At 36.8% G+C, this 17,726-nt stretch overlaps 1 protein-coding gene across 3 annotated transcripts in view; it reads left to right on the forward strand.

The window, feature by feature from the left end:
- Positions 1–17,726, forward strand: part of LRRC49 (leucine rich repeat containing 49) — a 143,465-nt gene that overhangs the window by 35,342 nt on the left and 90,397 nt on the right. For all 3 annotated transcript variants that reach the window (XM_057724379.1, XM_057724380.1, XM_057724381.1), the window contains one exon: positions 7,075–7,136. In XM_057724379.1, coding sequence (XP_057580362.1) covers positions 7,075–7,136 — 62 coding nt within the window. The remainder of the gene's footprint in view (positions 1–7,074; positions 7,137–17,726) is intronic.

Here is a 17,726-nt window from a genome sequence, read left to right on the forward strand (position 1 = left end):
TTCAAATATTGCCTTTTCCCACTTTCTCTCTTTCTACTTCTTAAACACCTGCTAGACATGGTATGGACCTTCTTGTTCTATTCTTTGTTTCTTAAAATTTCCAGCATTCTTATTTTTCTCTGCTACATTTCTGCATTATTTTTACTTCATTAATGCTATCTTCCAGTCACTAACTTTCTCCTCAGTTTTGTCTAATCTGATTTTCAGTCCATCCACTGAGTTTTTAATAATGACCATAATTTTTTGTTTCTAGAAGTTCTGCATGGGTTTAAAAAAAACTGCCCAGATATTTTTACCTATAGCATCCTATTTTTCTCATGTTTTGATTCATTTGTGTTTCTCTAAGTCCATAATCTTTATCAAGTTATTATATTTTCTTAATTTTTTGGTAATTCTACATTTGTTGCCTAAAATTTATGCTTACTCTTCTCATAGTAATTTTTTTCCATAAGTTAATCATTTGGGATTGTCCAAATGCCATAAAGTCTAAGTTGAGTTTGTGTCTTTCCAGTGGGTTTTGCCAGGAGTCAAAACATATTTTGACTGTGATTCCCAGAATTGTGTTTTGTAGCGGCAAGAATGCCAGGGACCATTTTTAATGAGGAGTCTTGTTAGATCATGCATGTGATATTAATTTGAACTATAAATTCAAATGTAGAAAGGCCAAGATTGTGAAATTGAGGCTTTTTCTATTTTTCCTCATAACTGTTATATCTAGCTCTCTTAGATTATAAAGAATGGAAATCTCTGTAGTCAGAGCATCATTGGCCACTTATTCGTCTGGTTTTTGGTTCCTTTTTATTTGGGGGGAATTACAACAGTGTATAGAAGAAAAGACTGAAAGAGTAGCTTGCAGCTAGATTGACATATCTATTGCCATGTAATGAGTAGTAAATAAATATAAAAAGTAGATATGCACATTAATGCCTTTGTCTAATAGAGACAGGTAACAGACTTTTCTCGTGGCATATAAAAGCATCATTAGAGTTGTTGACATGATGACTTACACATAGCATTCCTCACATAATATGTGTATGCGTTACAAAGTGATGGCTATAGCATGTAGTTATTTTGGAATTAATTTGATAAACCTACATATTTTAACTCTGACTTTTTTGTAGAATAGAATAGGTAATGAAATGAGAGTAGCCGTGATTTTATTATAATAAATTTTGTCCTCCTTGATGCATGCCAAAGCCTCTATCTCTTCACCCTTCTTCTTCCTTATTCCTCTGCAGGAGGCAGCTCTAAAAATAGCTCCAGTAATAGATGTTTTACACATGCTCAGATTGCTGAATCACTTAGTTCTTTTGTGAAGTTTAGGAACATGGAAAACACTGTCTGAGCTGAGTAGGACAAGCATGTTTCTCAAACAGCAGGTTCTTTTGAAAAATAAAGAATTATAGTCCTCTCAGTAATCTTGTAGTAAGTAATTTTTAAAGTCTATTTTTAAAGGATTATATTTTTTAGATATATAAAATGGTTTTGAGTCTTACTTCAAAACATATTTTGACTGTGATTCCCAGAATTGTGTTTTGTTAAATATAATAAATTTGACACTAAGATAAGGTTAACAAATGAGCTATAAATATTCCCCTATATGTAAATATTTTATTTCATCTTCTTTTTCTTATCTTAGGTATGTTATTGACTGTTTGCAATAGTTTCACTGCCGGTGAAATAGGTACCTCCAGAAAAGAATTTGTGCGAGGGTTTAACACTTGACAGTGAAATAAATGTGCTGACTTTTTCTCAAAGTTATGAGGATTTAGCTTTCTTAAATTATCTTTAACCCCTTATTTCTCCTTTCCTCATTATTCCAAAATAGCTATATATTTTTTGATAAGCAGATTATTGAGTGCTGGCTTTCCCAAAGTAGTACCAGAATAACCTGCTGATAAAGAAAAGCTGAGATTATTACTTACTGGCAAGAAGAGCACATTTCTTTGACATAGTCATGTCTTTAAGGGCCAAGGCCAGATATTTATTGTTGAGATTTCTTGGGAGTCTGGTTTAAGGTGGGTCTTTCAGTGCAATGGCTTCAGATTGATGAATTTACAAGATAATAGATGAGGGTTGTCTGGCACAGCAATATGAGCTTTTCAAAGTGAATATTGGACCATTATACTAAACTTTTGTTTTCTTTGGCATTAATAACTGTCTCACTTCTCCCATTAATTTAAGGTTCTATTTAAGTACCATTAATTAATGCCCAAACTCCCCAACAGAACTCTAAAATTCTCTATGGGCAAAGATCTCAAGTAATCTGTTTCATTTTCTCTCTTCCAAGATACCCCTTCTAGAGCCCTCTGTCCTCTGTCTCTAGCGTAGACTGGTTGCCCTTAGGCCTGCTATGGAGTTGACATCCTTGGATTTCGCTTGCCTCCCTCCAATAGTGAATCAACTTCCTGAATCTTATGTATCTACATCTTTGGTTTATTCTCATATTAGAGCAACCATCTTCTAGTAGCTTTCAGCAATCTTTTTTTTTTTGGATGTGTAATAACTCATGCATAGATAATTGATACGATAAATAGGATGTTTTCTTTTTGTCTATTGTAATGCTAGAAATTCATTACAAAGTATATCTTATAATTGCTAGAAAACTTGGAAACTTTTTTTTAAGAACTTTTATTGAGGTACAGTTAACATACAATAAACTGCATATATTTAGAGTGTCTATTTGGTATCCCAATCTCCCAATTCATTCCCCCCCAACCTTCCCTGCTTTCCCCACTTGGCATCCATATGTTTGTTCTCTACACCTGGGTCTCTATTTCTGCCTTGCAAACCGCTTGATTTGTACCATTTTTCTATAGTCCACATATATGTGTTAATATACAATATTTGTTTTCCTCTTTCTGACTCACTTCACTCTGTATGACAGTTTCTAGGTTCATCCATGTCTCTACAAATGTCCCAGTTTCATTGCTTTTTACAGCTGAGTAATATCCCATTGTATATATGTACCACATCTTCTTTATCCATTCATCTGCTGATGGACATTAGGTTGCTTCCATGTCCTGGCTATTGTAAATAGTGCTGCAGTGAACATTGGAGTGCTGTGTCTTTTTGAATTATGGTGTTCTCTGGGTATATGCCCAGCAGTGGGATTGCTGGGTCATACGGTAACTCTATTTTCAGTTTTTCAAGGAACCTCCATACTGTTCTCCATCGTGGCTGTATCAATTTACATTCCCACCAACAGTGCAAAAGCATTCCCTTTTCTTCACACCCTCTCCAGCATTTACTGTTTGTCGATTTTCTGATGATGCCCATTCTCACCGGTGTGAGGTGATACCTCATTGTAGTTTTGATTTGCATTTCTCTAATAATTAGTGATGTTGAGCAGCTTTCCATGTGCCTCTTGGCCATTCGTATGTCTTCTTTGGAGAAATGCCTATTTAGGTCTTCTGCCCATTTTTTTGATTGGGTTGTTTGTTTTTTTGATATTGAGCTGGATAAACTGTTTATATATTTCGGAGATTAATCCTTTGTCTGTTGATTCGTTTGCAAATATTTTCTCCCATTCTGAGGGTTATCTTTTCGTCTTGCTTATAGTTTCCTTCGCTGTGCAGAAGCTTTGAAGTTTCATTAGGTCCCACTTATTTATTTTTGTTTTTATTTCCGTTACTCTAGGGGGTGGATCAAAAAAGATCTTGCTGTGATTTACGTCGAAGAGTGTTCTCCCTATATTTTCCTCTAGGAGTTTTATAGTGTCTGGCCTTACATGTAGGTCTTTAATCCAGTTTGAGTTTATTTATGTGTATGGTGTTAGGGAGTGTTCTAATTTCATTCTTTTACATGTAGCTGTCCAGTTTTCACAGCACCACTTATTGAAGAGGCTGACTTTTCTCCATTGTATATCCTTGTCTCCTTTGTCATAGATTAGTTGACCGTCGTTTATCTCTGGGCTTTCTATCCTGTTCCATTGATCTATATTTCTGTTTTTGTGCCAGTACCATCCTGTCTTGATCACTGTAGCCTTGTAGTATAGCCTGAAGTCAGGAAGCCTGATTCCACCAACTCTGTCTTTCCTTCTCAAGATTGCTTTGACTATTCGGGGTCTTTTGCGTTTCCATACAAATCGTAAAATTTCTTGTTCTAGTTCTGTGAAAAAATGCCATTGGTAATTTGATGGGGATTGCATTGAATCTGTAAATTGCTTTTGGTAGTATAGTCATTTTCACAATGTTGATTCTTCCAATCCAAGAACATGGTGTGTCCCTCCATCTGTTTGTGTCATCTTTGATTACTTTCATGAGTGTCTTATAGTTTTCTGAGTATGGGTCTTTTACCTCTTAGGTTAGGTTTATTCCTAGGTATTTTATTCTTTTTGTTGCAATGGTGAATGGGATTGTTTCCTTAATTTCTCTTTCTGCTTTTTCATTGTTAGTGTATAGAAATGCAAGAGATTTCTGTGTGTTAATTTTGTATCCTGCAACATTACCAAATTCATTGATGAGCTCAAGTTTTCTGGTGGCCTCTTTAGGATTTTCTATGTATAGTATCATGTCATCTGCGAACAGTGACAGTTTTACTTCTTCTTTTCCAATTTGGATTCCTTTGATTTCTTTTTCATCTCTGATTGCTGTGGCAAGGACTTCCAAAACTATGTTGAATAGTAGTGGCGATAGTGGGCATCCTTGTCTTGTGTCTGATCTTAGAGGGAATGCTTCCAGAAAACTTGGAAACTTATAATTTTCTTATAGGAATGAAATTTGGAACAACAAAATTGATTGTGGGTAATTATTTTGCTTTCTAAAGTTCTGGAAAGGCTATCTACTAAAATGGTTTTGGGGTACATGTAGTTGAATTCTGATTTTTAGTTTTTCAACTTGTAAATGTTTTCTATAGCTGTAGCAGGTAAAAACTTCTGGTAAAGTTTTGTTTCTTAAAATGAAGATAAGTAAAAAACACTATAATCAAATAATCTTAAAAAACCCTTTTCTCACAATTTATACCTGATGTAATTTGAGTTTATATTTTAATAGCAAAATAAGTATGTCTTGAAATGTTTCTGTGCGTCTGTAGTCTTTGAAGGTGGTAAGCTGGGGCGCAAAGAGACAAGTGTATTTTTTTTTAAGGTACCTTGATTCAAAGGACATTCAGGCCACTGCTTCTCAGTTTCTCCCAGTTAGATGTCAGCAAACAATGCTTATTCCCAGAAATATCTCACATAGATTCCAGGAAGAATTTAGGAGAAGAGATTCCTCAAATGGAGAAGGCTTTCAATATGGCTGTGACTCTAAACTTCTAGAGACCAGATAGGAAGCAAGCTACCCTTTCGAAATTAGGGCCCTGGAGCAAAAAGAGGTAATCCATCACTCTTCCCCTCCCCTATTCCACTCTCATTCTGGGAATATCAGAGAAGTAGCTGGTGGAGAGGATTCAACAAGTTTGCCAACATGTAGAGCCTATCACCCAGTGAGGCGAATTTGGTTGTCTAACTATTTTCTGAAAACTTATTCTTTGACCATGGTTGAAAAACTCTAAAAATCACAACTCACATATGTGGAACAGGCTTTTCAGGGGTGGGCCTGAGAATGGTAATGCAAGGGGATGGTATGCATAGCCAGTGTTCTGATCACTGGTCGTTGTATTCCTTTTACACGGATTTGGGCCTCAGGGGTTGAGAGAAGGCTGACAAATGGTACACAAGAGAAGCTATGTGGGAGAATGTCTTAAGCCAGATTCATTTCTCCTGTGTCCTCTCAAAAATCAGTGAGATGTAACTCTGCTACAATTCTATCACTTTTATATTTTCTTTGTATAACAAGCTTTTAAAAATAAATAAATGAACTGTTTTTGGAAAAGCTAAACTTGTCTGTAATTTTAATGCATTGCCTAAATTTATATTGGGTCTTGGAAATGGTAGTTTTAAAGGGGAGGAAGAAAAGGAGGGAGGAAAAAAAGATGATGACTTATGGAAACAGAAAAACATGTTTTGATTGGGTTTAAATGTTGGTCACAATAATAGTTAAAATGCACATACTTATATTAGCATCATTCAATCTCATTTAACTAGGAATTATTGTAAACAATATTGCCCTTAAAAATGAAAAACATTTAATATGAAAGTACCAGTGTGTGTAGTATTTTAAAGAGCAGAGCATTGGAAGTCAGGATAACTGGAATCTTGTCCTGTCTTGGCTTCTGTATGTATGACAGTATGTTTCCTGGGTCACCTTTCCGACCCCTCCCATGTTGCCCTTGCGACAACTCAAATGTTTACTTTTTCTCATGTGAATAATGAGGTTGTGGACTAGGTAACTACTAAGCTTCCTCTTAAGATTCTGGTATTCCAGGATATGTCATACTTTTCAGAAGATTTGTGTCTTTTCACTTAATAAAAGTAGTAAAAAATCATTTGGGCCGAAACAGTTCAATATTTGCTAAAGGTAACTATATTTAAACAGCAGGGCTTTGCTCAGAGGAGCTGCACCTAAACAGAACAGCATAGATTTCCAATTGTAAGAACCTCTGATTCTTGCTTAGATTGGAGATTGCCCTTACAGTGCCCTTCACTGACACGCATTATGATCTACTTTTAGTGCTGTGGGGGAACTGTCAGGGTATTGGTTCATTTGTAACTGAGTGGTATATTTCTGTGGGTTTGAGAGTAGTGATGTAAATAGCTTTGAAATTCTCAGTACTGTTTGGAAAGCTGTTTGCATACATTTAAAATTTAAAGCATTTGAACAGCTTCTTTTTAAAAGTGATTTTTAACAAATGTTTGATCCTACTGTATTTGTGCTGCAGTTGAAATGCTGAAGTAGCATTTTGGCTCCATTCCCAAAAGCATGCTTGAAGAGGCTAGCAGCAGCATCTCCGTCTGTTCCCTTCAGTGCTTTTCACCTTGCGAGTGGTGCTGCTTATTCTGCGGATGTCCTGAAACCCTCCCATTTAATCTGCAGTGGAGAAGAATGGAGCTCAATGTCCAGTAGAAATCAGTGGTATAGCAAGATTGCAGTAAATAGAAATGACTATATATTTCAACAGCTGAGCAAGAAAACGTTTTATAATATTCTTTTTCTTTCAGCTGGTAAATTTTTGCTTTCTGTTTCCTTTTAGAGAGATGTGGATAATTTGCCCTGCCTCCAACGTCTGTTTCTCAGCTTCAACAATATATCTACGTAAGTGGAAACTCCCAACTTGTCATTTATTAATAACTTGATTGTGTGGGTTCTAGTGCTTTAAATTAAGATTGTAAATACCTTGGAGTATTTTATTGACATGTAAGATTTTAAATTGGAAAATGATAAGGCCATCTGTGACAAAGTTCCTTGTGGGAAAACAAAGCTCTTGTGTATATTAGTGCCTCTCATGCTAGAATGACGAAATTAGTATAGCATGTGCTTTTTACAGTTATACTTTAGAGTTGCTCCTCTGTAAAACATGTATGTGGAAATGTCAACATATATTTTGCTGCCCTTTGTATGACATTTACTGCACTAGTCAGTTAAATTAGAATTTCCTTCATAAATTATCATCTACAATCTTTGTAGCTACTAAGCAATTTTGATATAGCAGGCTGTTTTTCTTACTAAACCACTTGCTAATTATCTCTACCTTTTAGAGGTAGAGATCCCTGCTTAGAGAACTCATGTAGCTAAAAGACTGTATATTAGAATATATAAATTTTGTTTTCTAAAGATTTGAAACTTATCATTCTTGCTATTGTGATGATGTATCATTCATTGTCAGTGTGGAAGATTTCAGAACTGAAGCTGAGATGGGCACTCAGACTTTTCAGTGCAGGAGTAGCCACCCTTCCTTTATTCTCTCCTTCTTCTTCCCCCTTGCCCCTCAGTTCTCCAGTTTCACTTCAAGACTATTCTCTGAATCAACTTTTATAGGAGGGTAAGAACTAAGTTAAGAACACATCTTTTCCTGAGCTCTAGGTCTAGTCTATGCTTCTGATTGCTAAAAACCAGTTGAGCTTTTGTACATTTTCTGTTTGCCTCTTTTTCCTATGTTAATCCCACATCCTTATACTATATCTCTAAAAGGTAGAGATTAAGTCTGGATGGTGAATTTTGCATATATGCATTGTTTCAAAGAAAATACCCTTAATCATTCTCCTTGTTTCTCTTCTGTGGAAAAAACACTAACGTTTTCTGAAAAACTTTTAATATTCTCTTCAGTTTATATTGAGTGCTGTTCCAGATGCCTTTCCATCTTGTTGGAGATGAGGTAGAATTTATTGGCAATGGAAATGGCAATGGCAGGGATGCTCAGCTCTCTGTAGGGAGTTTCTACCTGAAGACAATTAACAGCTCTTTGGAGAAGATAGTTTCTCATTCTCACATGTTGTTTCTCATGTCTCACAATATTAGCTGTTTAAGGTGTTGCAAACCCTTAGATTCCCCCAACCCATGGTGGAACTTATTACTTTTGCTTCTTGTTTTGTTTATGGGGAGTAATTTTAAAAAAGAGATATAAATGTGGGTGCACAGGGGTTACAGTGTTCCCGGTTCTCCAGGATATCTGAACTTCTGAACTCCTGACTCTGTAGGAAGTTGATCTTTTTTTTTTAAATTAATTAATTAATTAATTAAATTGGCTGCATTGGGTCTTTGTTGTTTCATGCAGGCTTTCTCTAATTGTGGCGAGAAAGCACAGGCATCTCATTGCGGTGGCTTCTCTTGTTGTAGAGCATGGGCTCTAGGTGCGCAGGCTTCAGTAGTTGCAGCATGTGGGCTCAGTAGCTATGGTGTATGGGCTGAGTTGCTCTGCAGCATGTGGGCTCTACCTGGAGCAGGGATCGAACCTGTGTCTCCTGCATTGGCAGGTGGATTCTTAACCACTGCTCCACCAGGGAAGTCCCAAGAGTTGATCTTAATTGCCTGTATTTAGGGAATTTTCTTCCCAATCTGAAAGCGAGTTTCACCTACCCAGCAAAATAAAGGTATGATTAATGGGATTAACACTCATACCTTTCTTTAAAAAGTGTGACTCCTTAAGAAACTGAGAAAGAGGAAGGCAACAATTTTAGGGCTTTCATTTTCTTACTGATTGCTTTCTTTGTTGTTTCTACATAGGCTTAGCCCTTTACCCTTTTCTAGTGCTTCCAGATGTTCTGCTTTTGAGAACACATTTTCTGCTGTGTTCCTGTTGATGCCTATGGTGCAGGAGATGATATAGAGAGTATATTGGGTCTGGGGGTAGAAATTGGAGTGTGCAAGCCTTGAAGACATTTCCGTGAGCTTTACTCAGGACACAAATATCTCAGATAGCTGGGAAAGTAGATGATCTGTAGTGATAACTGTGGTATCCTTCGTGTCCCGAGTGGCCTGCTATAGTCCTAGTATGATAGAGTTGCCTAATTTTACAGTTCAGTGGCCCAGGAGTAACATACAAGAAGAGTAGAAATAGCAGTACAAAGGTGAAAGTACCTTCTAGGATGTTCTCTGGATAACAACCAAATATCATCCAGCAAATGAAAATATCTAACAGTATATCCATTTTGGGGAGACAAAAATGTATTGACTGTAATGTAATGACTTGCTTTTGACCAAGTTGTTGGATTCTTAGAGGTCCATTTGCATAAACTATTACCTGGTGGAAATTCAGAAAGTTCCAAAATGTGATGGCACCCTACTAAATTCAGAGAGCTCCAACTTGGGATAAATAGGTACCTATATTTAATGGGGGGTTGACCGTGGCCTTAGTGGACAGAACCATTTTTGTATGCTTTCCTGCAGATATTAGAACAGTGCATTTAGTTCTACTTGTAGGCACGCAAGATGTATCTGGAGAGTGAATGACACATATCCATGTCTGTGTATCTGAATAGAACCAGTGCCTCTCGTTAAAATATCCCTCAGAGCATGAGGAAGACAGAGACACGAATAGGTAACTATAACACAGTGAGGTCAACTTAGCTGTGGTAATGTGCAGGGACACTAGAAAATGTGAATCAGTGTGGGAAAGGGAAGTAAAGGAAGCCTTCCTGGAGGGAGACGGTCCCTGGGCTGAGCTCTAAGTGGGGTAGACCTTAGTAGAGTGAAGGGTACTTGGACATTCCAGGTAAGGGCACAATCTTGGCAAAGCAGATGCAGAAAGGCTCAGCGTGAATGCACTAGGTCCACCCTCTGGGGACCTGCAGTGAGATGCTTGCCCTCACACTGTCCTACCTGTATATTAGCCCCAGGTGTTCCTCCAGTCCATGGAATGCTGGAGGGACCTGCCAAAGTACATTTTATAATGATCACCCTGAGAGAAATATTCTGTGGCTAATCAAGAGAATCTAGTAGGAACATCTTAAGAATAAGATATTCTATAAGAATATCTAATTCATTCTTCAGATGTGTTCATTTCATTATTCAGCTCTTCTGAGGTGCTGTTGTCTGCTTGATTTGTTTTGTTTTTCTTGGCTCTCATGATCTTAATTTCCAGGTAGTCTGCATTTTTTTTTCCGATGGCTTATTCTTGTTTTATGACTGAGGTAAAGTTTTTTCTTTTTAATTTCTAGAATTTATTTTTTTCCCGTTACCTGTATTTGTTCTTTAAACTAAACAAAGCAAAAATACTTTCTTTCTTTCTTTCATTCATTGCTTTTTTGGATGGCAGTTCTTATTTACAAATGAGAATCTAGATGAATTTGTTTCCTCAACATAAGTTAGAAATGTCACTGTGAATGCAAGTTAGAAGGTCTCTGTCTGCAGAGGATATAGGAGGGAGGAGGAAGAATATCCACCCAGTTGGACCTTCCTTTATGATGTACACAAGAAACTTGCCTCCTGGGAATGGGCACTCCTTTTACATCTTGGCCCAGATGCACTTACCCAAAGCACTCCCCTTTTTCTCTCATTGTTTTCAACCTGGGGACAATTCAGGAGGCAGCTGCTTTGAGGGTGAGAGGCTGGCAAATTGTTACCAAACCCTCTGATAATTACTGGACAACTGACCCACATCTGCTGGCAACATTTTCTGCTCTGATCCTAGGGAATATTCTGAGGTTTTGCCGACAACATTTACTTAACAATGATTCCGTTCATTTCAGGCTCTTTAGCAATTTGGGGTTTTACTGATTCCATCTGCTTTATATCTTCCAGAAATTCCTTAGTGTTCTGGTCTGCTGATGGAACTCTTCCGGGTTTTCTGGTGTTGCTAAGGATATTTTCATACTTTTATGTTCAGTCATTTCAAACAGACTTTGAGAGAGTGGAGAAAGGTAAGAGCATGTGCTCAAGCAGCCATTCTCATACCTGTCCTTACTTTGAGTGATCGCCCCAAATAGGCTACACATAAAAATATCCTTGGTTCACTGCTGGGTAACTTACTCCAGTAGATTTGGAGTGGGGCCAGGGATTTGTATTTTTTGAGGCTTCTCAGATGTGCAGCTCAATTCTAAATTTGGGAACCATTGAGTTATGGCACCCTAAAATAAGAATATTTGTTAGCTTAAAGATTACTATTTTATGTAAAATTTCCCTTCACAAGGAAGAGCTTTTAGACAAAAATATTTGTCAGGGATAAACATGTATTACCCTCAGGAGGTAGTTTATGATCTGTAGACAAAACCCAGGGTGTTTCATCTCTTTTCCACTAAGGCAGTGTAGAATTCTGCTCTTCACTACAAGGTTAAGTTGTAATTGATTCTTCTTTCCTGTCTCTCTTTTCTTTCTTTCTCCAATGTAGAAAGCTTTTACAAGCTTTTCTTTTTTTTAAACAAAGGAAGACACATTTATAATTCTAGTGCCTTTCTTGCCTAAAAGGGAATGGTTACTATTGCTTCCAGAACTGAGGGGACATTTGTATCATTGGGAAAGGAGTCAAATACTAGTGAAAGTCAAGTATCAACTCAGGACTCTTAGTCTCATGTGTTCTTTTTTTAAATTGTGGTAAAATACTCATAGAAGTACCATCTTAACCATTTTAAAGTATACAGTGCAGTGGTGTTAAATACGTTCACATCCTTGTGCAGCTGATCTGTTTCGCAGAGCTCTTCATCTTGCAAAACTGAAACTTAAGACCCATTAAACAATAATTCTCCACCCCTCCCTCCCCAAGCCTCTGGCAGGCACCCGTTCTACTTTCCGTCTTTGTGAATTTGACTACACTAGTCACCTCACATAAGTGGAATCATGCAGTATTTGTCTTTTTGTGACTGGCTCATGTCACTTAGCATGATGTCCTCAAAGGTCATCCATGTTGTAGCATGTGTAAAAATTTCCTTCCTTTTAAAATACTTATTTAGTAAAATAGTCAGTGGGAAGTTGTTGTATAACAAAGGGAGTCCAACTCGAGGATGGAAGATGCCTTAGAGGATTGGGGCAGGGAGGGTGGGGGGGACTCAAGGTGGGGGAGTCAAGGAAGGGAGGGAATACGGGGATATGTGTATAAAAACAGATGATTGAACCTGGTGTACCCCCAAAAAAATTAAATAAAAAAAATAAAAAATAAAATAAAATATTTATTTATTATATATTTGATTGCCCTGGGTGTTAGTTGTGGCTCGCAGGGTCTTTAGTTGTGGCAAGCAAACTCTTAGTTTCAGCATGCATGTGGGATCCAGCTCCCTGACCAGGGACTGAAACCCAGCCCCCTGCATTGGGAGCGTGGAGTCTTATCCACTGCGCCACCAGGGAAGTCCCTAAAAATTTCCTTCCTTTTTAAGGGTGAATATTCATGTATGATTCTTGAGGTGGCATGGAACTAGCTAGATGAGGGAGCTGGCAGAATGAACCATGCCTACCTCTTCATCCTCATTGTCTTCCCATAGTGCCCTGTGAACTTGCCCGGTTCACTGAACTTCCTTAAACATCATGCTCCCCCTCTGCCCACTCAGTCTTTGCATCTACTGTGGCTTCTGGCAGTTACATAGTTTTCTCTCCTCTCTCTGTCTGAATAACACCTGAGGATCCTTTAGATCTCAGCTTAAACGACACCAAGGGGTCTCAAACTTTAACATGCCTAAGGATCATCTGGAGAGCCTGCAGTGCTCAGGGACCCATATTCTGTGGATTCTAATTCAGTAGTTTTAGATGGGGCTCAGGACTTTGTATCTTTAGCAAGTTGTGCAGCTGACTTAAAAATACCATTGGTCTGTGTTTTTCAGACTTTGAGTCAAAACCCATACAAGAATCCTAAAGTCAATTAGTCAATTTTAGTTTAAGACCGGAAAAGTAAAAACAGAATAGAGAATATCAGTTTGTTACACATTGTAATGGTGAACACCGTGTCATGCAAAATTTACAGTTTTAATGTATGTGGGTGTATCTATGCATCATTGTGTGTGTGTGTGTGTGTGTATTGTTTTACTATAGAATTTTGGAACTGAGTTACATTATAAATATATTTCTCACTATGCATTGGGTTTAAAAAGTTTGAAAAATACTGTGGGGTCTTGCTGCATGCTTTCGTAGCTTCCTATATTTCTACTGTTGTTGCAGTGTTCATAATTTATTGTACCTTCATTTTAAATTATTCTCCCTGCTAGATTGTGAACTTGACAAAGGCAGAGCAATGTCTGCTTTGCTCACTATAGTCTGTCCAGTATCTAGCACGTGTGTGCTCTTAGTTGAAAATTGTTCAGAAGAATTCAATCTGTCAAATCGAAAGATTTTTCTGTGTGGTCTTGTTTTGGAGGGTCCTCTTATCATTACTGAGTCTTTTGGGCTGCTTAATGTCTGGCCGTGTGAGGTTAAAAGGCTTAAGCAATCAAAATTCTTTGGTAGTTGTTTCTGGCTTCCAGGTCAACATACTGATTTTTCAGTAAGGATCTTGCCAAGAACTTCTAGATATGAGAAAAGTCTATAGAAACTAAACCTTGCTATTAGACAGTGGTGTATCACGGGTAGGGTCATGGGTATGATGTGTTCCAGGGTGCAGGCAATATGGAGCTGCAGCATCTGCAGCAGTAGAGCATTTATATGGTCATTTGTACTTCAAAAACAGGTAGACAAACGAACCCATAGGGAAAGAGATCAGATATGTGCTTAGCAGAGGCAGGGCGTGGGAGGAGGAGGAATTGGAGGAAGGCAGTCAAAGGTACAAACTTCCAGTTGGGAGATAAAGAAGTACTAGGGATGTAACGTACAACATGATAAGTGTGATTAACACTGCTGTTATATATGGAAGTTGTGAAGAGAGTAAATCCTAAGGGTTCTCATCACAAAGAAAAATGTATATATTTTTCTATTTCTTTACTTTTGTATCAATGAGATAGTAGATGTTCACTAAACTTACTGTGGTAATTATTTCATGATGTATGTAAGTCAAATCATTATGCTGTACGCCTTACACTTATACAGTGCTGTATGTCAATTATATCTCAATAAAACTGGAAGAAAAAATATGTATGATTGAAAAACACATGTAGATCTTTATCAGAATCTTGACATTCTGGTAAAGAATTGATTATTTAACCACACTTTGATGCCACAAAATTATCAAAGTCTAAATTCTTATACCAACAAAATGCTATAACACCAATTACAGTTAATTTTAAGCATTTACTTTCCTTAAATTGAATACTACACTATTTACCAGTAAGAGCCTATGGTTTCTACAATTCAGTTTACTCAATGAGCACTAAATGAATACCAGTATTTCAATACTGTTTTTGTTTTGAAAGGAAGGCTCCAAATATTAAAATATTATCAATGTAAAAAAATGCGGTAGGGCACTTAAACACAATAATAAACCTACTAAAAATAATTTTGCTTTTTATTATCACTATGCACTGGAAATTCTAAACAGTACTCCTCCCTGCCAGTGTAGACCTCTCATACTTCCTTCTTCCCCTAATAAGACAATGGTATTTGGACTCTGCTTTCTCTTTATGATGTCGTTGAGAATTTTAAACTAGGTTTCCATTTTCTGTTTTGAGGAAGCAATGCTTTTACACGTTGTCTAATGACCTCTTTTACTAATTGTAATATAACTAAAGGTCAGTGAACTACAAGCTTTGGGGTGTGACTTTTCCTTCATTCCAGGGCAAGATTATCCTCCAGGCTATTTTCAAAATTTTACTGAAAATGGTTCATGGTTTTACCTTTATCAGGAAGTCATTCTCTTTGCATTTTTCTCAAATTATACTTCCACTTGGTAAGTCTTTCTGTATGAATTACATATCCAGAAGAGAACCTATTTTAGGCAAGCCAGAGAAAGGCTGACTGCCGTGCAGTTGTCTCTTTTAGTACTAGTTGGTATTTTGAGGAGGGAATTATCTCACCAGCCTTGAGAATGTGTTGATATTTGTTATGAACTCAGGTTGTTACATAAAGTAGTCCTATAGTTGAGATATAGGACAGTGTCGCTATGTCATTTTGGCTTGAAGGAAATTCATTTTCCTTAGTTCTGGTATCCAGCAGACTGTTAGAGTACCTTCACTTTTTTCCCCTTTGTGACTGCAATTAACAGATAACCAACAGTATAGGAATCTTCTTACTAACTGAATGAAACAGAGGAAATCAGCCAATGGCACATCTTTTCTGACCACCTAATAAGAGCTTTAAACTTGAGAAATGATTACATACTTGTTGAGGAAATTTCATTATCAGTATCCATTTAACTCTTTAGCTCCTCTTGAGGTGTTTGCCTAATGGCTAACGTGTGAGTCACCTTCAAACAAACATTTAATTGCATTTTTCTAAATACGATGGCCATCATCTAAAGAGAACCTACAAGAGCAAATTCTAAAAATAGGTTTTTAAAAAAAATCCATTGCTGTTTTACTCCTTTACCGTGAGCAAAACCCGCAGACTATGCTGAGGTGTAGTCCCTTAGTGGCTGACGATCAAGCCTCGCTGCAGCTTTTGAATTTTTTCAGAAAGAAAATAGGTGAAAAGATATGTCTCTACAACTAATGACAGATTTGTTCTGCTATTTCAGAACAATAGACTTTGAGGTAGGATAAATTTGTTTTATCATTCTCATAGTGGACATAATTATTTGATCTAAATTTAATTTATTTCAAACAGAAATTTTACTAAGATAATTTTTATATAATATTCTATTATATACCTGATATCGATATTACTTTATTACAGGCAATGTTTCCTTTTAGAGATCAAAAGTAGAAATTATTCTAAAATATAAAAATGTTTAAAATGAACCGACTTCGTTTTCTTCATTGTTTTTAGGACATTCAGTTTATTAGATGACTGTGCTGTCTGCTGACTGTGCGTTCTAATACAAATGCGTCTTTGAATTTTTCAACACTGATTTAATTAGTTTAATTTCCTCTTTGTTTTATTTTTGTGTTGTAATCAAAATGACTTTTTATTTTTGTTAGTTTTAGGACTGTTTTTGCAAGCCTTGTGGTTTATTGAAGAGTCAAAGTTATAGGGCGTGGGTGGTAGACAGTAAAAAGGAAAGAAAGGGGGAAATAGGTACAAGGCTGTGGGGAACTGGGGATCCTTTATCATATTTGTTTTATTCCTTTTGTGTTACCTTTGAAGGAGAGAAAGGCAGGAAAATCTGTTGAATAGCAGTACTTTTTATTATTACAAGCCTATTTTATTATCTTTCTATTGGTATCTGTAGTCATATAAACATTAATTCCGTAGGTACGATAATTCACACAATGCTGTCATGGATTTTACTTATAACATTATGAAGGAACTTCACAGGAATTTTTCTGGATATTCTTGTTATAATCATAAAGCTTCATTTTCATTTGTGTAAGGGTAATCTATTTGTGTGTGTATGTATGAGTTTTTCTAAAAGGAAGGCTCCTTGAACTGAAATTAAACTAAGACCCTGTGAGGAGGCTCTTTGCACACCTAGTCTCATACTGGGTTCACACATACATGGTTGAGACACTGGTAGCTATTCATGGCAGTAAATTAACATTTTAAGGCATTGATGTGTCAAAGGCCCTTTTGGGTTTTGCTAATGTGAAGGTTCTAGAAGTTGCAGACATTTTTGGTACATATTACTAAGGGGGAATTTTGAGTCTTAAAATTACTCATGATTACATGTTATATTGGGTGATTGTTTCTAGGTTCAGAAATACAACTATGGTAAATTGAGATCAATGTGTGTTTTATGATTTCCTTTTTCTTTTGTTCTACAAATTCAAGGTATAAATAGATTAAATCCAAAATGCATTTAGGAATAAACTTAAGGTACATAGGTAACATCCCCTGGTGCTTTTCCTTGTACTTGTAGAAAATACTTCCAAAACGGATTTGAAGTATTTTGCAATAAAAGTCTCAAATACAGTGAACATAAAAATTTAAAACAAAGGTAAGTAACTGTAACATTCCCTTCTTGTCTTTGTCTTATTTTGTTATGTTATGTTTTAATTGAAGTATAGTTGATTTACAATGTTGTGGTAGTTTCAGGTGTATAGCAAAGTGATTGTGTCATAAAAATAGATGCACAAATTCTAAACAAAAAATGTTTACATATCTCTTATGGGTTAATTTTCATCCATTCCACCTCCCAACACCCCTACCCCAATCCAAATTCCTATGTTGATCTCAACCCTCAGTACCTCAGAATGTGACCTTATTTGAGGATATGGTCTTTACAGAGGCAATCAAGTTAAAAGGAATACATTACAGTGGATCCTAATCTAATAAGACTGATATCCTTATAAAAAGGGGAAATTGGATACAGGTATGCAGGGAGAGTACCATGTGAACATAAAGATGGCCATCTACAAGCCAAGGAGAAAGGCCTAGAACAGATTCTTCCCTCACAGCCCATAGAAAGAAGCAACCCTTCCAACACCTTGATTTCAGACCTCTAGCCTCCAGAACTGTGAG

This window comes from Hippopotamus amphibius, chromosome 2 (genome assembly GCF_030028045.1).
Source record: "Hippopotamus amphibius kiboko isolate mHipAmp2 chromosome 2, mHipAmp2.hap2, whole genome shotgun sequence".
NCBI classification, from domain to species: Eukaryota; Metazoa; Chordata; class Mammalia; order Artiodactyla; family Hippopotamidae; genus Hippopotamus; species Hippopotamus amphibius.